Source organism: Pholcus phalangioides, unplaced genomic scaffold (genome assembly GCF_987345545.1).
Source record: "Pholcus phalangioides strain wild (caught in Gottingen) unplaced genomic scaffold, Ppha-v1.0 ptg000003l_1, whole genome shotgun sequence".
NCBI classification, from domain to species: Eukaryota; Metazoa; Arthropoda; class Arachnida; order Araneae; family Pholcidae; genus Pholcus; species Pholcus phalangioides.
Window position 1 is genome coordinate 23796649 of NW_028301596.1, and position 26447 is coordinate 23823095.

General features: G+C 39.4%; 1 protein-coding gene across 3 annotated transcripts in view; it reads right to left on the reverse strand.

Moving 5' to 3' along the window:
- Window positions 1-6320: 6320 nt before the first annotated feature.
- LOC149088330 (ATP-dependent translocase ABCB1-like) overlaps window positions 6321-26447 on the reverse strand; it is a 532351-nt gene continuing 512224 nt past the window's right edge. For 2 of the 3 annotated variants that reach the window (XM_089247163.1, XM_089247155.1), the window contains exon 28: window positions 7406-7700. In XM_089247163.1, the coding sequence (XP_089103289.1) occupies window positions 7500-7700 (201 nt within the window). In that variant the 3' untranslated portion in view covers window positions 7406-7499. Of the gene's footprint in view, window positions 7701-26447 lie in introns of all 3 variants that reach the window. The other variant, XM_089247148.1, reaches the window with a different exon arrangement.

Sequence of the window (26447 nt, forward strand, 5' to 3'; positions counted from 1 at the left end):
TTGTTCGAAAAAAGCGTGTTTGTACATCACACCCTCTATGGTTCACGGATAGCGTGCGGAACCTTTATCTTGAAAAGAAAAGAGCATTCAGAGAGTATAAAAGTGGACGAGGTGACCTATCATTGTTTACTGATAAAAGAAGACTGTTGAAGAAAGCGATAAGGGATAGTAAAAAGGAAGTTGAATCTAGGTTGGCAGATAACATTGGCTCTGACCCAAAATCATTTTTTCGATACGTCAATAATGGATGTAAGGGGACAGTTGGCCCCCTCTCGATAGGAGGCTCTAAGGTAGAGAGCATGTGTAGTGCTTTCAATGACTTTTTCGCATCGGTTTTTAATGGCGATAATGATATTCGATATACGGGTGTTGCATGGGGTAATAAAACCCTCAACGATATTCAAGTAGAAGACGTGGAGGTCCTAAATCTTCTAAGAAATGTATGTGCAAGCAAAGCACCAGGACCAGATGATATCTATCCCAGGGTTCTCAGGGAAGGTGCTAATGAGTTGTTGGGGCCAGTCGCACAGATATTCAGGAGTAGTGTTGCTGAGGGTATCGTCACGAGAGATTGGAAACTGGCTAACGTTGTTCCGATATTTAAGAAGGGTAGTAGAGAAGTGGTGTCTAATTATCGTCCAGTGAGTTTGACGAGCTCCCTCTCGAAATGGAAATTATCATCAAAAGGCAGTTTGTGAAGTGGATAGACGAGAATAATGTATTGTCGGATAATCAGCATGGGTTCAGGAAGGGGAAGTCATGTGTAACTAACCTCCTTTGCTTCTATGATTACGTGACTAAGGCTTTGGGTAAGAGCAAAAATGTCGACGTTGTTTACCTTGATTTCCAGAAGGCATTCGATCGGGTCCAACATGGCAAACTCTTGAAGCGTTTACACGAGATTGGAATAGGGGGCAACTTGCTGAATTGGATAGAATCGTGGTTAAGAGATAGGTCGCAACGAGTTATGGTGAACGGGGAATTCTCTGGTTGGACAGACGTCACAAGTGGAGTTCCTCAGGGAAGTGTCCTTGGCCCCATACTTTTTTCACTTTTTATCGACAAACTCGATCAGGGTATCGATGGAATTACTAGCAAATTCGCAGATGATGTGAAGCTAATGGGGGTAATCGGAAATGAAAGCGATAGGGAGTTGCTCCAGACCAACTTAAACAAGATTGCAGCATGGGCAAATGAATGGAGCATGACGTTTAGCGTAGATAAGTGCATGGTCGCTCATTTTGGTTCGAACAACCCACGGTTCTCTTACGAGTTGAATGGTGTCACTATCCCGGATGCAACTAGAGTCACCGATTTGGGAATTCTCATTGACGAGCGACTTAAGTTTTCTGAACATTGTTCAGCGGTTGTCAAAAAAGCGAATAGAATGCTTGGTCTCATTTTCAAAAAGGTCTCTTCGCGTTCTCCTAAAGTCATTCTTCCGCTTTTTCGAGGCTTAGTTCGTCCTGGACTGGAGTATGCTGTAAGGTTTTGGAGACCATACCTACAGAGGGACATAGACTTGGTTGAAGGGGTGCAGAGAAGAGCTACGCGTGTCCTTATTGGCACACAGGGCTTGAGTTATGAAGAAAGACTTCATTTTTTGAATATGTTTACATTGGATGAACGCAGGTGTCGAGGAGATATGATCGAAGTGTTCAAAATTTTCAATGGGATATGGATAGGATGGACCATGAACTTTTAGTACACCGCCAATCAACTGCTTTTACAAGGGGACACCAGTATCGATTGGTGAGGGACAATGCAAGGTTATGGTGTCGCAGGGAATTTTTCTCCAATAGGGTTGTTAATAAATGGAATAGCTTACCCCCGGAGGTAGTAAATTGTAACACAATTGACACGTTTAAAAAGAAATACGATAAACATGTTGGGGTAAATCGAGAAGCTATCCATTCTTAGAATAAGACAACCATAAGTATTCTTTATGGGCATTGTATAATATTTTATCATGTGTATATATTGTTTGTAATTTGTGTTAATTGCATTTTTAATTGGGTTGCTGTATTTTTGAAACATATGACATCCATATTTTTATGGGCATCTTTTTATCAGCCACCTTGTTGGGCATTTTGCCTGTTGTGGCGTTGTATTTGTATTTGAATGTTTGCAAAGCATGTCTTCAGATAAGTAGTAGTTGGTTTTGGGATAAATGTAAAAGTAAAGAATCGACACAATTTATACATTAAACACTGAAAAATTTATTCAACTTTTATATAAAATCAAACTACATTATTTTGGTTTTTTTAATTTCACGTACATTCCAAGCATGTAGTTCATGATTGTTACTTGGACAACGATCAAATCCGACATTCTATAGACAGCCTGGTGTGTGTGTTTCTAATGTTATACATATAATTAACGTATATGTACATTGGCTAGTAACTACTTTGGTTACAAGTAACTACTGTTGGCCAGTACACTGTTAGCTAGTGGATTAATACTTTTAATTACTTACCCCTCTTTTGTAGGCTGGTCCACGCCCCCCCCCCCCGATCCATAAATGTTGCATTTTATGTATACTTTCCTAAAACCATCAGGCATCCTATAGAATTCCGAACTCCATACTTTGCCATAGCATACACATATACACACTTTTTTTAATATACGTGACATCTTCTACAAATGCATATAGTTTTTTTATTAAAAAATACATATATATGTGTATTATTGTACACATATATATATATATAATAATAATAGTAATAATAAGTAGGAAAATAAAATATGTAACATACGAGTAATCTTGAGATGAAGTAGTTAATTTGGTATACTTACAAAAGACAATGCGAAAAATTATGGAATAATAAAATCAAAATAATAATCATGTAATACAATTAAAACTGACTAGATGACAAAACATCAACGTGAATAAATGAGACGAATAATCAGTTAAGGAAATGATCGAGTTTTAGTGTAGAATAATAGTTGTCTATAACTGATACACGACTTCCCCATTTTGTTCTGAAAACGTGTTTGATTGGGCATACTAAAAACTAAAAAAAAAATAATTAAGTTATGCTTCATGAAATTAAATTCTCAAATTTATGTAGTAATCATTAAAATTTTATTGATGCAAAAAATTTCATTTTTATGTATTTATAACAGCATCATAAAAAAAAGTGAACTCTTTCGATGATGTATTGTCCGAGGCTGTCATGGCCAGCGTTCAATGAATTATGTTTTGCGAATTGTTAGGCCATAGTCTAAGAAATTAATTTTCTGAAGTAAAGAAGCGATTGAAGTTTTCAAGCATAATTGAAAGGAGAAGACGATAAAAGTGCATCTCACGTGGGTCCTGTTGCTTCAGCCATGCAGAAAGTTGAGAAGTGATCCGGATGAGAGCCAGAGAGGGAATGATTTCAAAAGCTAATCTCCACCAGGCTTCACACACAGTAATCAGAGCCAGACACTTCCAGTCAAACCAGCCACAACATAACTCTTCTTCTCATCTGCTCTTCTAAATCTCTGACGATGTCTGCCACAGATGCGGGTGAAATGCTAGAAATTGAATTTCTTAGACCATGGCCTAACAACCTGGAAAACATGTAATTCATCTTCTGTTGACATAAGTAGATTCTCTCTAATGACCAGTGTCAAGTTAAGATTTCCTGCATAACAATGGTGTAGAGAAATTTTAAATCCTTTTTCTTTTGCAATAACTGCAGTAGACATCTTTGGTAGAAATGAGAACATAGAGGATTGAAAATATATATATATTTATATCTTTTTTTGTAGATTTAATCCCACAAAACATTTGATCCTTTTTGTACCAGTCATTTTTTGAGAGACTTAAATCTGTAGTTTATAGCATTGATTCCAAAGGGCTTTTTCTTTTCATGTCTTCCACTCAGTGACCAAGAGATATATCAGATTTCCTGCCATGATTTTGACGCTGATTCTGTTGGAAAAGATTCTAACAAAGGTTGAACAGATATTTGGAAATGTGAACATTTTCTTAATTTTTCAGATAATATCCAACTGCAGTTGCCATGGTTATTATTAAAAAAATACTAATGTGCATTTTGGAATAAAAAGGAAAACCTATCTCGCTATTACGGTTACAGCAACAAAATTTCGAAAAATTCAAATAGCGACACTCACTTTTATGCATTGCTAAATGATCACACACTGAAAAACTGAAAAGCGATGAAACTGTAGCTGTAGCACCATAAACACCAGTGCAGGACAAATAAAGATGATCTCACCAAAGGGTTGATGCAATCTTCTCTCTTTGTCTGCATTTTGCGCTGGTGTTTATGGGGCTACAAGTACAGTTCGAACATCATTCATGGTTTTTGCTGTGCCGATCACTTAGCACAGTGTTTCCCAAAGTGGGCAATAGAAGCTATGAGAATAACAAAAGGTCCTATGGGTTGGTTTGAGTCTAGGAGGGATGAGAGAAAAAAATTTCTAAAGAAGGGAGAGATGGAACAAAGAGTTTGGGAAACTATGACAGTATAAAAGTGAGTGTTGCTGATTGAAAATTTCAAAATGTTGTAGCTGCAACAATATAGATAGGTTAATAAGAGAGATAGGTTTTTCTTTCTCATCTTATTTTCGAGTGCATACTCTGAAACACCTATACCTCAAATTTTATTAGCATTAGTTGATTTTTGCAGCAGCTAGGGGCTTGTATATTGGAAAAGTTATTTTATGACCACCCTGTACATTGCTTCATTCTGTGTAGATTCTAGAGGCATAAATAGTTGAATGGGCAAACGGAGTTGGAGAATTTTTGCTCGATTAGATTAAATTGGACCATGATGTTGCAGAAGCTACCCAAAACAGTTTCTTTGCCAAAAATGAAAGTGCAGTCGATCACAGAATAGCAAGAAATTAGTTTCAGAAATTCTGCTCAGTTTGAACAAACCTTGATGATCAATCAAGGTCTCAAACTAAAATTCCTAGAGTGTGAGGCAAATCTAACAAAAGCACTACACAATTATCAAATGAGCTCAACATCTTGCATTGCACATACCACCTCTTCATCTTTAGAGGTTGGACTGATATGCAAAATGTCTCTCAAGGGAAATAGATTTTTGTCCCCCTCCCCATTTTAATTTGAGAGAGGTTCTTGTTGAAGAAGAGGTCATACACCTACAGCATAGTTTGCCATCTTAATTGCCTTTGTGTTACCTCATGTCTTAAAATATAACAAAACTTATGACTCACCCTAGTATATTAGAGGGTTCAAAGCATTGAATCATTCAAGTTCAACCTATAGCCCCACAGGTTGAATGTCACCCTGAGATTTTATATGATGTGGCCCGCAACAAATTACCAAATCACTTAATTGACCCATGAAAGATTATCAAATCACTTTAGTGGCTCGTGGCATACTTCCTGATCATTTAAGCTACCAACGGCATATATCTAGACCATTAAGCAACCCCAAGCACATTTTTAAATCACTTAAGTGAACTGAAGGTGTGCCATAGGTCACTCAAGTGGCACTTGGTTTAATTTACAGATTACTTAAGTGGCTCACTGGCATATTTCCAGATCATTTGAATTGATTGTGACACATGTTCAGGTCACCCAAGTGTGGCTTGTTGAACATTTTCAGATCTTCAAGTCATTAGGTACATTTCCAGATATCTCAAGTAGACTGCGACATGTTTCAAAACCAGTGAATTGGCCTGCACTCTCCAACAGGTTAAGCACTCTTATATTAAGTAAATGCAGGAAATTAAGTTGGAACCCAGGCAAAAATCAAGAGCGCCCCCCCCCCCAAATATTAAATTTATAAAAAAAAATTTCTTGGGAATCCATGTTTCCGACAGGCTCGACTTCAATTTTTAACATGCACGTGTGGCAGTGAATGGTTTGACTTTAAGAGTATGGGCCAATAGGCCTATTTAAAAGGAGGCGCAGTAAGTTCAGATAGGCAGCAAATTAGGGGAATGAATGGTCAAGAAAATCAGACTAGAATGGGAGGTGATAAAAGCATAAATTTGTTTTATGTATGGGGCTAGATAGGTTTTATAAACTACAGGCATGTTAAACCATTCAGTATGTTTTGTCATGTTAATTTTATTGGAGTGTTTTGCATTGTCTCATTTTGTCCTCACATGCCCAAGGCACATTGATTTACATTGTTGTTTCTGAGAATGTTTTTTTTCTAAAAGAGTTTTATTTTTCTAAATAACATATAACCCCTCTTAGGGGGTTGTATGTACAGATGTTATGTTTTAGTCACATATTTCGGGTAAATTAATGCATTGGTATGTTCTTTCTCTCAGTTATTTTTCTACTTCCATTTGGTGATAACAAACATCAAATATATCAATTTTTTTTTTCCAAAATGAAGTGCCTCCTAATTTTGTTTTCTTTTTCTTAAGCGAAAATAACAATGGGCTTATTTGAGGTCATACAGGTGGGCACAAATTACCAAAGGTTGAATATGAATATACTGAAATGAAAATAACAAAATATTCACATACATACCATATTTATTTGCATACAGGACAAGGCATGTGATTTTAGAGACCACAGTAAAGAAAACTAGATTTATTAGTGCAACTCTTTATTTCATTTACACTCAAATAACAGAATAAAATTCACGTATTAAGGCAAATAACCATGTTTTACTTAATGCTATTGTATTTTGTCTACTCCAGGGTTTCTCAAACTTTAAGTTCCATCCCCGATCACCTTCATCTGCAATATTTTCTTTCATTGTCCTTCCCCCAACTCAAGCCAATCCAAAGGATCTTACCAGTAGCTTATACCTGTAGCTTCTACCAACACCTAGACCATTCCTCCAGAGAGTGATATTGCACACTTCGGGAAACAGTCTACTCTCTCTCCTCCTCCTAACCAGAACATGGCCTGCCGCTCTGTCGCAATAAAAAGATATAAGCAGGTGATCAAAGACCTGAGCCATGCTGGAAATGGACTCTCCAAAGCTTTGATAGAACTCTCTTTTTTTTCACTCTCACTCTACAAAGCATTGTTCTCAGATCCACAGAATACATTTGAAATGCAGCATTCCCTGAATGACTTCGATATTTGCTCAAGGGGTATACTCTTCCACACAGCTGGCAATCAATTGATTACTATTATCAGAAACCAGAGTCTGATGTGACCACACCACGTGGTGTGCACTGTACTAAGAAAATACAACAATGCATCTTTGAATTGTGACAACTTAGGTTTTTGAAACAGGGAAAATTTAATAAAGATCTTGTCCTATATGCAAGTAAATATGGTATATGCATAACAAGCCCAGTTGTATTTCCCATATAATCATCCAAGGGGAAGTGTCTCATGTTATACCAGAATAACTAAAGCATATACAAAAATCTCCATTACCACTGACATAGTAATAGAGATAAACATCTTCAAATGTAACAGTAACCTTAAAACAATAAAAAAATTTAAAAAAAAAATCATTGTATCAACATTCATATATGCATGTGCATGCACAAAGATAATGGGATAAAATCCAATTTGATGTTTTTTCTCCCTTGAAAAAGTTATTTTGGACCAGATTGCACATTATGCAAGCCATAATAATGGCCTCGTTTAGATAGAAGTTCCTGATGAGTTCCTTCTTCGACAACTCTTCCCCTATGAATTACTGCAATTTTATCTGCATTTTGAATGGTTGTTAATCTATGTGCAATTATTACACAAGTTCTTCCACTGCTCGCTTTATCAAGAGCTTCTTGAACGACCTAAAAAAAAAATTCAATTTTAATATCATGGATACAAAAAGAGGACATACACAAAATTGTGTGTGTATACTTTTTATAGACAGTAAAACCCCTCTGGACTGACACCCTCAGATATGGTTACACCTCTTTTATGGTGAATTAATTATTTCCCTTTGTATATGCATTCAAACCCCTCCATTCAAAATATGCATTTCAAACCCCTGATTAACAGTCCCCTCTCTTTTAAAGACAATTTTTTTTGTCCCGTCAGTGTACGCAAAAGAAAGGTTTTACTGAAGTTGAGAAAAACACATACAAATACAGTGAAATCTCCCAACAACGGCCACTAATAGGACCGTGAAAATGTGGCCATTATATTGGGAGAGGTAGTTTTATTTCTGGAAAAGAAAAACAACTAAAATTTCCGATACATATGGATAGCATGTAAAATGATAATCCATTCTGTAACTGATTAAGTAATTGATTGTATTAAAATATATGATTATAGTTTGATAATATTATAATAACTCGATCTACAGTACTATTATAACATTCTAAAATTCAGGCTTCCAGTGCTCAGGTAAAACACAACAAGCAACAAAAACTGATATGGATTTAGCCGGTGTGCCAGCAACCCCAAATAGTTCTTTGTTCACATTGGACCTTCAACTAGACCTGTGTTTCCCAAAGTGGGCAATATCACCCCGGGGGGCGATGGAATGATCCAAGGGACAGTAGAAGCTATGGGTTTAGTATAGGATCCTATGGGTTAGCTTGAGCTGGGGGCAATGAGAACAAAAAAATATTGAAGAAGGGGCACAATGGACCAAAAAGTTTGGGAAACTATAAACTAGACTTTTCCACGTATATTCTAGTTAAAAAAAAAAGATTGACACATTCCTCTCAAAAAAACTAATATACCCTTCACATTTCTATTCCTATTTGCAAGCACCATTTCTTGTGGACAGAGCTATCCCTTCGACGAGGGAGTGTCGTGAACTTGCATATCCCTTTAGTCATTAGAGTGCTGACAACAGGTCTCTTCTGTTGTCCCCATGTTATATATTATTTCTTCAAGATTTTTCCCTCTCCACTGCCTTCAATATACCCATCTAGCATTTGTACCCAAGAAAATAAAGCTTACATAATCTTTTTTCCCCATAAAGTTCGATGAGCGGGAAAACTACCTTTAAAATCAGGTTGAAAATTATTTTTCTCATAGCGATAAGTGCATTTTTTTCCTTACTGCAAGTCCAAAATGGTCGTTAGTCAGAAATCGTTGTTTGGAGGTTTCTTGTAATGTTAAGTCTATGGGACGCGTTCAGTTCCAACAAAATATGGCTGTTGTTCGGAGATGACCGTTGTTCAGAGGTGACTGTTAGATTAGATTTTACTGTATCATTGTACTATGACTATCTTTGACTTTTATCATGGCTTTTGATCAAAAGATGGCATCAAAGCACCCAGATAAATCCCCAGATCTGGATTGAACTGCAACCATGGCAACTATTGTCCTTGTGATCAAGTAATGACAGTCATTTATTTGGATAACTTCTTTTTTTATTTAGTAGAACACCAGAATCTCTGTATAGGGGAGATTGCCATCAGATATCATGAAATCAGCACAATATCAATGAAGTGTGATGGGCATGGATGAATTTTTCGTGAAAAACTTCATTCCCATAGTAAAGTTTCCCCCAAACTTCTTATCGGTCGTAGGTCCTCGTCTGTACCTCCACTACGATTCCAGGATGAAATAACTGGATTCTAGACTCCCAAAAAGAAGAAAACAACACTTTATTTAATTTATTATCCAACACCTCCACGAAACCGTCCTGTCTCTTTGGCACAAACTTCCGCACTCTTTTTCCTATCTTTTTCGAATGTCTCAAAACGTTCTCGTTTCTCTCTCTCGCGACTCCTGTTTCTTCTCTGCCTTTTCCCAACCTCTTTTCTCCTGAACCTTACACGTCCCATCATCGAAAAGCACATCCATCATTTTTAAATGATGATGATGCCTCAAGAGCGTAACTCGGTTTCTCACGGCTACCGTGACAGGGCGTCGCATTACCTTGCATATCCCCCTTCCAGGTCCCCCAGGCAAACGCATGACGCTATCCGGTAGGCGAGCATTGTATCGTGCAGCAGCAGCTACTTTGGCGACGGCGGCCATACCATCCTTGAATGGCAAATAACGGTTGTTCATCCAAGAGTTCATGGGGTGGTGGTCACCACTGGCATAAGAGAAGAATGGCCTTTCCCTGCCCTGATTCCTGGGCACGCCGTCGTTGGCGATTGAAGATTTAGCCGGTTGGCTTCTGGTTTTCTCGTTCTTCGACTGCCGGTTCGTAGCTCTGTTGATTCCTTTGGCAAATGGACACGAAAACAATCGCCAGTTCGATTGCTTGGACGTTTCCTGCCTTGCCGGGAACCGGTTCGGTGCCGATCTCCTCCCTTTGACAGCATGACCATCGTCGTATCGTTTCGAGTTCATCTTCTTGAGCTGCGAGGCCTTGCCCTCGGATGCGGACGCGACCCGATTGGTCTTGCACTTGATGAGGGCGAACGTCTTCACCATGTTCCCGTTGACGTAGAAACAGCGCCTCGTACAGACAACCGGTATCTTAGATCCTAGATTGACGACTGCCACGTCGACGACTTCTCCGTGTTCTGATATAAACTGCAACACTGACTCGGGTGTCATTTCCTCGAATGGCATGTTGCAGACCAGGATCATTTTTGCGCATCTGGTCTCGAAAGCCGGTACGGGCACAATTTGGCGCACTTTAGTGCCTCTTCCGTTGACTTGGAGTTTGTTCGAGTTCCTGAGACAGTACCGGACGACCCTCCAGTCCTTGGTCAGGGTCTTGACCTTCCTGAAAGATGAGACCAACCTCAAGCTGATGTAGCCCTCCTTGTTTCTCTGGATTTGTTTCAGCAGAAAGTTGTTCTTCATGATGTGGAAGTCGGTGAAGTAGCTCTCGACTTGGGATATGATCCTCTCTTCAAGTTCTTCGTTAGGTATGCAAAAATCGTTGTTATTGCCGTTGTTGGCCTTCTGTTTGCCATCGGCAGATGAAGTACACACACCGTCCCTACGGCTTGGCTCATTGATCGGACGTGGAACTAGTACATTTCCCAACAGTGCGTCGTATGCCGTCGGACATATTAACATTTCATTTATCAAGCGACTTGACACTGCGCAAGAAATCGGCACGTACACGTGTTTGCCGTCGCTGATCTTCATCATACATATTTTCAGAGGGGCTATCTCACTTTCGCCAAATGCGGACTTGATCCTTATTCTCCCCTCGCCTTCACTGTCGTCGATCTCAAACAAATCTGGATCTAACGACTGAGATCTGGGTCCCAGAATCGACTACGCCTCTTATTGTCTTCTAACCACATTTCAAACTCACGGTCCGCGGTGTGTCAATGTCTGCACCGACACCAGCTGCCGGCACCGTGATATGTGCTGTTAGGACTGTGGTTTCTTCAATCGTGTCCCCCTCTTCTGTCTGGACAGAGTTCGCCTGGGCCCGACTCAATGGCTCCTGCTGGACTCTTGCAGGACAAAACCTTGCTATATGGCCTTCTGCTCCACACGCATAACAAGTGACTGCGGCTCTCTCTCTGGTATTCGAACCCATCGTCGCTTTAGGTGGGAAGGACTCACCCTGAAGCCTCTCGTTTCCGCTGGCTTTCCATCTCGGATTTTGATGAACCGATCTTGGGGTTCTCGTTCTGTCACTAGGGAAGGGTGTCTTCAGAGTCCTCTTCACATCATCGAACCTATCTAGTTTCTCCGACAGCTCACTTGGAGACACCATATCACTCCATTCGTCCAGATAGTGTTCCTTAAGATCTGCTGGGACGTGTTTTTTCATTTGATCGGTGATGATTAAATCTCTTAGCCGCTCAAACGTCGTGACCCCCAAAGCCGCCGTCCATCCATCAAAATACGTACACAGCTCGTGGCAGAAGTCTCTCCAAGTGCCCTCTTGATTCTTGTGGCGCAAAGAAAACTTCTGTCGGAACTTCTCTGGGGTGAGTTTGAATCTCCGCAATAATAATTCTTTAACTTGGTTATATTCCTGTACCTGCTCTTCTGGTTCGCGGGCAATTAACTGGTTCATCTCGTAGGGAAGAAGTCCCAAGAGCTCAGCTAACCAATCTTTCCGTGCCAGGGCCACACGACGAGCTTGCCGCTCGAACAGCACCAGGTACAGACTTATGTCTACTTCCATCCTGAACTTTTTTTTTTTTTTTTAAATATATAAATCAAATTTATTGTTATCATATAACAGTACAAAAAGAAAAAATTTACCAAGGAGTCAATCAAAAAAATGACCCATTCTGGTAAATGCTAGTAAAGATTAGTATGGAAAACAGAATAGTCAACTAAAAAAAAAAAAAATCAAAATTATTCAAATTAAAATAAAAATTAATGGCAACAGAGGAGTGCAATTTAAAAACAGTTCTACATGCTGCAACTAAAAATATAATTTTTTTAGATGTTGGAATGAAAGCAAAAACGACTAGATGCAGCATGTAGTTAAATTAAACTGTTACGTTATTTAAGGATTATATGAGCAAGTGAATATAATAATTATTATTTATATATGAGCAAGTGAACCTTTTGCATCAGGTTCTGGAAATCCCGGCTGGGGGTTCTGTCGCGCCGAGCCTGATTATTCTCCTCTCTTCTGGCTCCTGTCTCGATCCTCAGTCTTTCGAGTTCATGTTCCATCTCCTTTTCTCTACGCCGCTCCTCCATCTTCATCTCTTCTCTCTCTTTCCTATTGCTTATGATCGTTTTCAGCATCTCTCTGCATGTCGCTTCGTTGTACAGTTCACTTTCCTGTATGGTACTCACTAAATGCATTAAGTTGAACTCCGATTGGACTTCTACCCCTAAGTTGGCGGCCATGGTCTCCAGATCCTCCTTGTTCCCTTTTGCCAAATACGCCATCTTTATTTATCGTCTCGACACCGCCGCACAACACTTGCTTCTCTTCCCTGGGCAGGATTGCCCCTCTCAGCACCGGTTGTCGTGTTGACTTCACGAAAAAAAAACAGCGTGAGAGCTCGACGCTGCTGCTACCCTCTATACGAACCGGGGTGGTTCCACCGTCGCTAGGACACTCTTCTTCGAATTCAGCTCACAATCTTGACCCTATCCTGTCGACTGCGCCAGTAAAGTTTCCCCCGAACTTCTTATCGGTCGTAGGTCCTCGGCTGTACCTCCACTACGATTCCAGGACGAAATAACTGGATTCTAGACTCCCAAAAAGAAGAAAACAACACTTTATTTAATTTATTATCCAACATCTCCACGAAACCGTCCTGTCTCTTCGGTACAAACTTTCACACTCTTTTTCCTATCTTTTTCGAATGTCTCAAAACGTTCTCGTTTCTCTCTCTCGCGACTCCTGTTTCTCCTCCGCCTTTTTCCAACCTCTTTTCTCCTGAACCTTACACCCATATTCAAAAAAGTCTTCAGCCTTAGTGATGTCTCTAGATGCAGATGTATTAGACTAGGACAATTCTCGAAATTCTGACAGTAGGAGGCATTTTTGAGGAAAAGTGGGCAGACAACTTTTTCTAAATGTATTTGATGTGCTGATTCCAAATATTTTGTTTGTCATTTCAGATTTTGATGTTACATGCTTCAAATTGCTAAAAAAAACACAATGGTGGCCATACAAAATGAAGTTCTAATAACTTTTGAAGGGGCAGAAAGAAAATAGTGATCTTCATGTCAAACATTGTTTTTGAGTATGCTGAATTCAAATATTATGGTTCCTAATCTGAAATTTTAAGCTATTTGCCGCAAATCACTAAAAACAAAATGGCAGCTGTGTGCATTTATACAATATTTTGTATCCATACTTTTGATCTAGGAATAGAACAGTGATTTTTGTGTAACAACAGGTTTTTCATGCAGAAAAAAAGAAGTATAGAACATTGCCAAAGTAAAGTTCAGAGAAATGCTTCCATAATTTAACCATTATGATCACAGCCTACACAAGATGGGGATGTGTGTATATTGCAGCGATGAAACCGCTACCTGAAGATGTAAAAGATAAATTTCAGAAAGGGAACTTTGTTGTCAAAGAATCAAATAGAAGATTCAACCAAGTAGATTATGATCACAACCTGGAGTGGTCGAATGCAATTGGAAAGAAAGGTGGTGGCATCATTGAAATAACAAACTAATTCTGCATTGGTAAGGTGGGCTCTGTCATACAATCTAAAGAACAGCATAGCACACAAAACGAGGACATTATTCATGGTTGACCATAAAGACAATATGATTCTTATAATGAGTCTACTCCTTCCAGAATTGTAAGACACAATATTGATGAAAACAGCATTGTACGTATATTACTGAGATTTAAGGCACTTGTGCAGAAGATGTTTATTTTACCAAAAAGGATTTAGCTACTTCAGATATTCAAGATACTTTGCGGGACTTTGAGCCAATCAGCATGTTGGATGAGGTCTACGTCACGGAAAATTTCCAGGAACTCAAACCACCCGACCCCTTCAAAGTGAAAGTGGACCGCGTCCATCTAAGTGTCCGGGGAGGGGGGGCATGTGGGCAAACTTCCGTTCTCACGGTCCGTGAGATAATTCCCCTTCACCAGCCGAGAAAAAAAAAACACCTACACTTTATATACAATATATCCATCTAGAACTATAATATAATTTACATAAAATATGTTATGACTTCGATCATAACACAAATACCTTCAAGTTCCTGTATGAAATTAAATTAGTAGTAAGTGGCAAGGAAACTATTTTGAAAACTGACAGGAATATTCTCTAGCGCCTCGTAACTTGGCAGGTCGTAGTGAATCTAAATCACATTTTGTGTCATGAACTAATCACAGTTTCAATCTCTCTTGCCAACACAAACGGAAGTCTGAGAACAGGAAACAAAACCAGTCTAGCTGACGTGATACCTAGGATGTAATTTATCCATCTGATATACAAATTCTGTCTGCGTCATGCCTTATAATAGATGATCACAAGCATTAGTGGTTGCACTTGGATAGCCTGCAAGAGTTCTGAACTTTGGTCAACTGGCAGATCCATTTTTTAACCTTGTTGTTTCAATAGGAAGAAACTTTAAGAGGATTGATGTCATCTTTGATCTGTATAATAAAACTTCAATCAAGGCTGAAACAAGGGATAGGCACTTGAAACATGCTCATTTAGTAAGGACAGTTATAGAAAATGAATCTGTGCGAATCCCCAACAAATTTAGTGACTTTCTTGCTAAGTCAGAGAATAAAAAAGATTTGGCCTGTTTTCTCTCTAATCATTTGATCAAAAATGCTTCTGCAGACAAAACATTTGCGGTTTCCGGTGGATTTCACACAAGGATGATGATGTACGCAGGATTTGTCTATTGAAGGATTGCAGGTAAACCATGAAGAGGCGGACACGCATACTATCCTTCACGGTCTTAATTGTGATGCCGATAACATTATCTCAGCACGTGATGTATTGATGCCATTGGTAGCATTATTTAACAAGATTAGATGTACGAAATTGTGATTGTGAACAGGAACATAAAAAAAAGAAAGAAAATGATGTGTTTCTGTAACACTTTTGTGAGCCGAGTGGATAATACATAGGTATTTATTTTGATGAGCATTTATTATTATGTTTGACTTGATTACATACGTATATAGATAGGAAGAATTTATAAAGCGGAAGGAGCAGAACATATAGACATCTTATCTACTTGATGTCCAGGGTGGAACTGTCGAGTTCCCCTTACACAACACTAGGTGGTGTTGTATGTTCTGATTAGTTTGGTTCTTTTAGTCATTTTTCTATAAAGACATCATATTTTCCCCTGCTAATTTAAAGATCCAACCGGACAGGAGCTTTCCTGGTTCGTTGAGAACATTGCAAAGGAATGGGACTGCTGAACATCGCTGGTGCTTTAGCTGGTGTTCGTAGATCTCTGCCAAAGTTGTCTGTTCTTCTGGAGCAATCTGTATACCAGAGTCTACAGCGACAGGAGTTGATGAAAGTTTGCTTGGAACTCTGGGTACCACCAAGGTGGGCTGAACTTGATTGCCAGCTGCTCTCATCTGGTCAATGTGATGTCAGAAGAGAGTTCCATTTACATCTACAGTGTAGTGTAGAACTCTGTCTTTGTTGAGAACAGTTACGAACTTCCACTTGTTATTGGCAGATCTGTAATCTCGCACAGCCACACGGTCTCCTGGCTTGAAAATTCTGTCAGAAGTCTGTGACCTCATTTCTGACCCTTCCTTGAACTCTGTTCTTGATATTTAGCAAGACTAGGTTTATTCTGTGTTCCCAAATTCAAACACGATCAAGTTCCCTGTCTGACCCTTCGAAAGCACCAGACAATCCTTCCCCCTCCGATTCCTCCATCCTTCTCAATATCCAGGATACCCAACTTGCCATACTAAACCAACTCAAGCTCCTATCCCACAGCAAGATTCCTTTAGTGTCCAACTCAATGGATTATCTGAACGTCTGAGTGCGGTAGAGGACAAATTTTTACCTATTGAGGATCTCCAACAACAAGTCTCCGACCTCTCCTCTGACCTCTCCAAACTTCGTTCTTCTCTCGCCTCAAAGGTTATCGACCTAGAAGACCGCTCACGTCGGTCAAACCTAATTTTTTGCGGCATACCGGAGGACACCTCAGACATTGAATCCACTGCGACCCTAGAATCTAAAATACTTAAGTGCTGTTCAGACCTCCTAGAACTTGAAATTTCCGCCTCCGACATCGACCATTGTCACAGAATTGGCTCTAAAAGAATCCCAGGCCCCAGACTTTCAGTTATTAAATTTAATAAATTCAAAACCAAAACTGAAATCCTTAAAAATTCATTTAAATTAAAAAACACTAGCATCTCAATTTCAGAGGACTTTTCACCTGAGACGCGCAGGCTACATGGACAAATCTGGGGGCCTCCCAAAAATACTGTGAGTCCGGTCTGAAAGTTAAACTTTTTCATAACTTTGCTCTTATCAATAACATCAAATACATCTGGGATCCCAGCCTTAATGATATTATCCCACTTTCCCAAACCCCTCCCAGCATTACTCCTCCTTCTGACCTTTCCCTACCTTCACCTCCTCTCCCTTTAGTCCCCACCCCTCGAAACCTCACTCCTCCTTAATCTCCCATTCTCCTCTCTGAAATAATCTCTTCAGAATCGGAACAGTTAATACAAGAAGCATAATTAACAAAATATCTTCCTTCGAATCCATCCTACTAGCTCATAATCCCAACTTTCTTGCGGTTACAGAGACTTGGTTACACAGTAATATCAGCAACACAGAATTTCTACCACCGAATTTCTCTGCCTTTCGTAAAGACAGAAACACACGTGGAGGAGGTGTTGCCCTTGTTTTCAACAGTTCTATACCCCTAATTGAAATCCCTCTTGAATCAAATATTGAAATTGTCGCTGCCGAATGGCACCATCACAACTGCACTCCCATTGCAATTTTCTCCCTTTACATACCCCCTGCCTCGGACCCTCACTACTTCATTGAACTTGAAACAATACTGGACCGATTTCATAATTCTCATCTTTTAATTTTAGCCGGTGACTGGAATCTACCCGGTATTGATTGGCATAAAATGCAGTCCCTCTCAGGAAACCATGGTATTAACAATAAAGTTCTCGACATTTTCCTAAAATTTAACCTTGTCCAAACCATCTTGGAACCCACAGGAATATCCAATCACTCAATCTCCACATTAGACCTAATTGCAGTTTCCAACAAAATTCCGGTTTCCAATTTTTCAGTTTTTGATGGCTGTTCCGATCACAAAATCCCTTTTTTAGATTTCTTCCTTCATCATACCATCCCTCCCTTTTTTCGCGCCAGAAAACTTAACTTCAACAAGGCCAACTACCCCCTCATGCAAAATATCCTTCGTACCCACTTTCCTGACTTCATCTCCTCTTCCAACGATATTCAACGTCTCTGGAGTAAATTCAAAGCTGTTATCGATAAATGTAAAGCCACTGTTCCTACCAAATGCTCTTCATCTAAAAGCTTCTTTAACCCTTGGATCAACCGTGACATTATCCATCTCAAAAGAAGAATTCGACGTGACGTCTCTAAACTCAAATTTAACGACTCCTCTACTCTCAGAAACAAAATCTCGATCTCCACCCGTAACCTCAAAGACCTTATTTCTCGCCACCAATCCAACTACTTATCCCACTCATTGCCTTCCTATCTCAAAACTAATCCCTCAAAATTTTGGAATTTTCTTCGCCCCAAATCAGCAGGTACCTCCTCGCTCAAAACTTCCAACTCGGATCTAACCTCTCCCCTCGATCTTACCTCCGAATTTAACCGGGCCTTCTCTTCTGTTTTTTCCTCTGATCCTTCACCCCCCCCCCCCCCAATACGTCTTTTTCGATTCACTTCATAACTCCTGTCCCATTTCCTTTTCTAAAGCCGGTCTCCTGAATCTCCTAAAAAAATTAAAACCCCACTCTACTGGCCCAGATGGGATCCCCAACCATATCCTAAAATTCTGTGCCAATGAAATTTGCAACTATCTCCTCATTATATTCAACGTCTCACTGAATACTTCTAACCTACCCAATGACTGGAAAATTAATAAAATAATTCCTATCCATAAATCTGGCTCACTCTCCCACCCTCTCAACTTTAGACCTATTGCAATCACCTCCTCTTGCTGCAAGCTCTTTGAACACATAATTGCCAAGAATATCCGTACCCACCTCGATTCGATTAACTTTTTCTTCCCTAACCAACATGGTTTTCGATCATCGTTATCAGTATCTACCCAATTAACACTTTTCATACATGACTTAACAGACTCCATTGATAAAAACCTCCAATCCGACATAATTTTCCTAGATTTTTCCAAAGCATTTGACAGGGTGCCCCATAATAAACTTCTACTAAAACTTTCATACCTTGGACTAAATGTTCAACTGCTGAAATGGGTGGAGGCCTTCCTTATTAACTGTAGCCAGTTCGTCTCGTACAAGAGCCAGAACTCTCCTTTTCTTCATGTCAAATCTGGCACACCCCAGGGCTCGGTCCTCTTGCCTTTATTATTTTTAATTTACATAAATGATCTACCCGACTCCATAAACTGCCGCATTAGACTCTTCGCTGATGACTGTGTCATCTATAAAACAGTGTCAAATCTTTCTGACCAAGAATCTCTCCAACACAACCTTAATATTATTTCCAAATGGTGCTCAACCTGGGAATTACACCTCAATTTCTCAAAAACTGTTTTTATGAAAGTGACCCGTAAAAGAATCCCTCACGAATTCCCCTATTCTATAAACGACTCTTTGATCTCTGAGGTTTCCTAATATAAATACCTGGGCATTATAATCTCTTTCGATCTCCGCTGGAACCTTCACGTTGATTATATCTTTAATAAATGTCTCCAAAAACTGTTTTTCCTTCGCCGTAACCTAAAATACTCCACTCGTCATGTTCGTCACTTGTGCTACCAAACATATATTCTCCCTGCCCTCTCCTATGCCTGTGAAGCCTGGGACCCCCACACCCAAACCAACATGGACAAATTAGAATCTATCCAAAATAAGTCCACTCGTTTCATTTTCAACTGTTGGTCTTCACATGTCTCTATAACGGAACTCAAGCGACAACTCAATATCCAACCGCTCTCCTCTCTTCGACTTATCTCTCGTTTAACTTTTCTTGACAAACTCCTCCATGGGGTTTTTAATATTGACACATCCAATATTCTAATCCGACCTTCACATTTCTCTGTTAGACTCAATCATTCCAAAAAATTACAGCCCATCTTTGCCTCTTCAGATTGTCACAAATTTAGCTTTTTCCCAAGAACTATTATAGACTGGAACAACCTACCATCAAATATTGTAGATTGCACTACGATTTCTGAATTTTCTCGTACCATCAATCGACACTTTTGCCATATATAATTCCGCATCCTCTTGTGTAGGCCTCGGCCAAACAATATTGTATAAATAAATAAATAAATAAATTCTAGTTTGGATTTCTTTTTTTAGGAATAACATTCCTGGGCTTTTCATGGTAGTCGCATTCAGCGCTTTTCTGTAATTCAATAAAAACATGCTCACATTTTCATAGATGTTCCTGAGAAATCTTTGCATCGCTTGAAGGGATTGTTTTAAAGTCTGAACGTATTGCTCTGCCTGCCCATTGCTTGATGATTTGAGAGAGCACGTATTTTGTGCTTTATTCCGCTATTCCTCATAAATGTTTCAAACTCGTGTGATGCGAACTGAGGACCATTGTCACTCACTAACACTAAAAGCAGTCAAAATCGAGAGAAAAGTCCCATAGACATTCAACTGTTTTGAACGTGTTTGTTGATTTCATCGGGTATACTTCCATCCATTTTAAAATGAGCAACAACATATGCTCGAATATGGGATCTGCAAAATCTACATGAATTCTCTCCCATGGAGCACTTGGGTATTCCCAATAGTGTACCCTTGCTTTCATCGGATTGAATTTGAATATGGAGCAATCTGGACAGTTTCTAGCAGCTTTTTCTTTGTCACTATCAATGCCCATCCAGTAGACATAAGATCGAGCAATTGCTTTTATTTTAACAATGCCCAGATGGCCTTAATGGAGTTCATCAAGAATTTGATTTCTAAACTTCTTCGGAATAAAAACTCTTTGGCCATGCATAATACATCCGTCCTGCAAGGTATACTCTGCTTCCTTCCCTCCTAAAGATTCACAGAATTTCAATTGCCTCAACAATGTACCCAACTCTTCACCATTTTGTGTCTCTTTTGCTAAATGTTGAGCTTTCACTGGTAGTGTTTCAATTTGATTTAACTGGAAGAGTTCTATGCCATCTTTGATAACTAAGTCTTCTAACCTCAAAGGTAATCGGGAAAGACAATCTGCATTACCATGGTTCTGTGTGTTAGGATAGATGATATCAAACTGATATGCTTGTAATATCAAGGTATAATGCAGAAGTCGAGTAGTCGTCAACACTGGTAGACCTTTCTTCGAGCTGAATATTGCTACCAAAGGCTTGTGCTCTGTTATGAGAGTAAATCTTCGGCCTTTCAAGTAAAGCATAAATTTTTTTACTGTCCAGATAATTGTCAAAGCTGCTTTGTCAATCTGAGAGTATTTCTGTTTCATTTTCATCAGCATATGAGAAATGAAGACAATTGATCTTTCTGTTCCATCAGGCAAGATCTGTGATAGAACTGTTCCTATTCCCACTGGAGAAGCATCCAAAGCAAGGGTAAGAGGTAGTGTAGGGATCATAGTGCATCGAAATTTGCTTTGAGTAAATTTCCCTTTTGATCTGCTTGAATGCAGTCTCACACTTTTTAGACCAACGCCATGGAATGTCCTTTTTTGTCAGCTCATTGAGAGGATACATAATGGTTGCCAGATTTGGACAAAATTTCCCGTAGAAATTCACCATGCATAGAAAAAGTTTTATTTTTTGAACGTTTTTGTGTGGGAGCTTTCAAAACTGCTTCAGTTTTATCATTTGTTTTACTTAAGCCATTTTCATCAATTTTGTGACCTAACAAATTTATTTCTTTTTGAAAAAGTGTGCTCTTTTTCAAATTTAACTTCAGCCCATGCTCCTGACATTTTTTGAAAATGTTTTCCAAAGCCTTGAGATGCGACTCGTCATGCGTTCCTGTCACTCTGGCATCATCCATAAAAACTTTTACTCCATCTATTCCTTGGAATAACCCATCAATGTAATGCTGCCATATTGCTGAAGCTGAATTTAGGCTGTACATCAATCTTTCACAGGGGTGTAACCCCTTATGAGTGTTTATGGTCAGGAGTCGTTGACTGTCAGGGTGCACTTTCATTTGCAAATATGCATGACTGAAATACAATTTTGAAAATCGTTTACCCCCATTTAAACATGAGAATATTTCCTCAAATGTTGATGAGGGATACTGAGGCACCTCTAGCTTCGGATTTAATGTGACCAAATAATCTGCACGTAACCTTATGGATTCGTCTGGAACAATTGGTGAAGTCCAATCTTAAGTTTCAACTCGCTTGATAATGCCTTCTCTTTCAAGCTGGTCTATTTCTTCTTCAACCCAGTCTTTTAATGTGAAGGGCACAGTTCTTGCTCTATCAAACTCTGGGGTAACATCTGGTTTTAGCTTTAGTTCCACTTCATGGTTATTTATCTCACCTAATTTGTTGTCAAAAATATCTTTATAATCATCCAACAATTTTTTTCAGATCCATGTCATGAGCCATCCTCACAGCCTTAAGAGAGTTCCAATCTATATTGATTTTGTATAGCCACACACTGCTGAAAATCATGTCTAAATTTTCCCTCACCAAGTATAAGTTCAGGTGCAACTTTTGCTTTCCATATTCCACTTTCACAGTGAGATATCCCGCTGGGATAATTTTTTCTCCATGGTATGTCCAGAATACTAAATTCATAGGTTGCACTTTTTTCTTCAAGATTTTTCTGAATCTTCTACGCTCATTACACCTTGTTCCACCCATATCAACTTCCATACTCACTGGTTTATTGTCTATGTTGACAGTAATCATCATTAGAGGCTTTTTTGGCTTTTCACTCAATACCGTCTCTAACCTAAACATGGAAACATCATTTCGTTTTCCTCAACTGAAATCTGTTTTTGCTTGTTAGGTGTCGATTGAGTCTTCTTTGCTGCGTAGCAGTCTTTTTCTATATGTCAAATTTTTTCACAGAAGCGACACTGACTAGCAATAAATCTGCAGGAGTTTTTATCGTGATTTGTCCCTGTGCATCTTGTTTCTGTTTTGTTTTTCTCTTCCCCGCTTCCACTATCTTCATTTCTGCTGGCTTCCCGATAATCTCATTCACCCCCTGAACATATTTCGTAGCCCACTAACGAAAACATCCGGAAGCATGGTGTTCAGGATCTCTTGTTTATCGTCGCACGCAATGCTATTGCGAGATGTCGCAATTCCACTATATACGAACTGGTTCTTTCGCCTTTGTTTTGCTTTCTGTTTATAAACATGCGCCTATTCGATATAATCAATGATTTAGGATTCAAATGGTTCCTCAAAACATTTTTTAAAATGTTGAATTCTCTCTTTTTCCAATGGATTCTCCAGAGACAATAAATTTTTCAACAAGTTGTAGTGCTTTGCAGAAATGCTCGAAATTAATACTTTAGCACGTTTTACTTCTGGGACATTTTGAATGTCTAAAAACACCTCGAAACATTCTATAAACAAATCGAAAACCTCTGAAGCTTCATTGTATTTATCAAATGAAACTGTCACTTTGTAGTTTGTTGTTGTTGAGCCTCGTTGCTCTTTGAGAGCTTCCATTAGAGCTTGATTCTTTCTTATTAACACTTCAACCAAATTTTCCATACTCAAAAAATGTATGAAAAACTTTTTCTCCTACCTTTTGCAGTCTTCAAGTAAATACTCTATCCAACTTTTAAGATGGCCTTCCTCGCCACTTGATCTATTTCTTTAACACTTTTGTGAGCCGAGTGGATAATACATGGGTATTTATTTTGATAAGCATTTATTATTACGTTAGACTTAGATTACATACATGTACAGATAGGAAGAATTTATAAATCAGAAGGAGCAGAACATACATATCTTATCTACTTGATGTCCAGGGTGGAACTCTTGAGTTCTCCTTACAAAATACTAGGTGGCGTTGTATGTTCTTATCGGTTTAGTTCTTTTAGTCATTTTTTTTTATCAGGATACCGCCACAGAAAATACATTCCAGTATATGAAATCAGGCCGAGGCTTCCATTTACGGATCTGTCTTTGAAGTTCTCATCCCCCCATACCATAACAGGATGTGACACAGTATCCTACATAGCTGGGGTCAGTAAGAAGACAGCAAGAAAAATATTTAACACTAATAATAATGATCTATTAAATCTTGGTGTTGACAAATTGAAACAAGAAACAGCACACAAGTAGGAGAAGTTCTTACATAAGTTGTATGGTGTACCAAAGGCAAGCAGCTGTGACAAAGCCAGATTTAAGCTGTTTATCAAAGGAAAAACACCACAAGCACTTCCCCCCCCCCAACCCCACTACCAATGCGCTATGATTGCATACACAACAGGCCCACTATCAAGCCATAGTTTGGAGTCAGTTGGTCTTACCGAAACCAGTGTTACCACCACCTACTATTTTGGGATGGAAAATGGTTGATGGACAGCTCGTTCCAAATCTTCAATCACTACCACAATCCTACAATAACATTTTTACCAGTAGATTTTTGGATGGGTGTATATCTGCTACATGTTCCTGCAGGAAATACCAGCTTGTAAACTGAAGAGCCAAAAAAACTGGTACAGGCATGCGTATGCAAATAAAGAGATATGGAACCAATCAGAGTACGACGCTGCAGTCGGCAACGCCTATATAACACAACAAGTGTCTGGCATAGTTGTTAGATCGGTTATTGCTGCTACAATGGCAGGTTATCGAGATTTAAGTGAGTTTGAACATGGTGTTATAGTCGGCACACGAGAGATGGGACATAGCATCTCCAAGGTAGCGATGAAATTTGGATTTTCACGTATGGCCATTTCACGAGTGTACCGTGAATATCGGGAATCCGGTAAAAAATTAAATCTACGACATCGCTGTGGCCGGAAAAAGATCATGCAAGAACAGGACCAACGACGACTGATGAGAATCATTAAACGTGACAGACGTGCAACCCTTCCGCAAATTGCTGCAGATTTCAATGTTGGGCCATCAACAAGTGTTAGCGTGCAAACCATTCAACGAAACATCATCGATATGGGCTTTCTGAGCCGAAGGCCCACTCGTGTACCCTTGATGACTGCACGACACAAAGCTTTACGCCTCGCCTGGGCCCGACAACACCGACATTGGACTGTTGAGGACTGGAAACACGTTGCCTGGTCTGACGAGTCTCGGTTCCAATTGCTTCGAGCTGATGGACGTGTACGGGTATGGAGACAACCTCATGAATCCATGGACCCTACATGTCAACGGGGACTGTTCAAGCTGGTGGAGGCTCTGTGATGGTATGGGGCATGTGCAGTTGGCATGATATAGGACCCCTGATACGTCTAGATACGACTCTGACAGGTGACAGGTACGTAAGCATCCTGTCTGATCACCTGCACCCATTCATGTCCATTGCACATTCCGACGGACTTGGAGAATTTCAGCAGGACAATGCAACACCCCACACGTCCAGAATTGCTACAAAGTGGCTCCAGGAACACTCTTCTGACTTTAGACACTTCCGCTGGCCACCAAAATCCCCAGACATGAACATTATTGAACATATCTGAGATGCCTTGCAACGTGCTGTTCAGGAGACATCTCCACCCCCCCCCCTCTTACTCCTACGGATTCATGGACAGCCCTGCAGGATTCATATTGTCAATTACCTCCAGCACTACTTCAGACATTAGTCGAGTCCATGCCACGTCGTGTTGCAGCACTTCTGCGTGCTCGCGGGGGCCCTACACGATATTAGGCAGGTGAACCAGTTTTTTTGGCTCTTCAGTGTATATACTGCAGCTTGCAAATGTACAGATACTGGCAATAAGAATTGATTATTTAATCCCTATATCAATCCGTGACTAAAAAATTTTATATTCTTTTTGTTGGCAAAATAAGGTTGAATAACGATAAGGACGCAGATTTATCATACACACTGGTGCTGTTAATATTTCAATATGGTCTTATGCTTTGAACAATGTTATTATTTTGCATCTTTACTTTAGCAATGTTTCATACCTTTTTCTCTGCATTAAAAACCCATTATTACACAAGAATCACTGTTTTATTCCTGGTTCAAAGTATGGATACAAAACATTGCATGAATGCACATAGCCATCATTTTTTTTTTTTAGAAACTAGCAGCAAATACGTTAAAATTTCCGATTAGAAAACATGATACTTGACACAAAGATCACTATTTTCTTTCTGCTCCTTCAGAAGTTATTAACACTTCATTTCGTATGGCCACCATTTTGTTTTTTAGTGATTTGATGCATATGACATCAAAATTGGGAGTGACAAACAAAATATTCAGAATTAGCACATCAAATATATTTAGAAAAGGTTGTCTGCCCACTTTTCCTAAAAAATGCTTCCTACGCTTTTCACAGTCACATTTCTGAGAATTTGCACCAATCTATATGTTGCTCTCTAGTTTTTGATTCCAGATGTTGGAGACTGGTTTGACAATGGCTATTTCATTTTCTATCAAGATTTTGCCCATGTCTACGAAGCTGTATTGGTGCTGCTATGCAGTTCACAAAGACGAAATCTTGATGGAAAAGAACGGAATGCTATCTTCATAGAAAAATGCCAAAAAGTAAGGAACAATTGTACACCCCTATCCAGAGAAATTTTCTGGCATATTGGTCTGTACTTTCTGGTTCCAGAAGCTAGTGACTTTTTTTTAAGATGAACAACAAAGCTTTCATCAAGAATTCTAACGTCCCCACCAAACTTCATAGATGTTTTATGAATTACCTAATGCTAATCCTATTGAGAGATTGTGATGTCATAGCAAAAAAAACTATGCTTGAAATGCAAATCAGCTACTACCACTTTAGGTACAGCTTCGATATAGGGGACACGCCAAGTTGGCGACTTTTTTCCGGCGATAAGTTGCCATCATTGGCGCGCTCTGGTTTGTTGCTGTTCTGCTGGGTTGTCGTTGTTCCAGAATATTCGAAGAATTCTGCG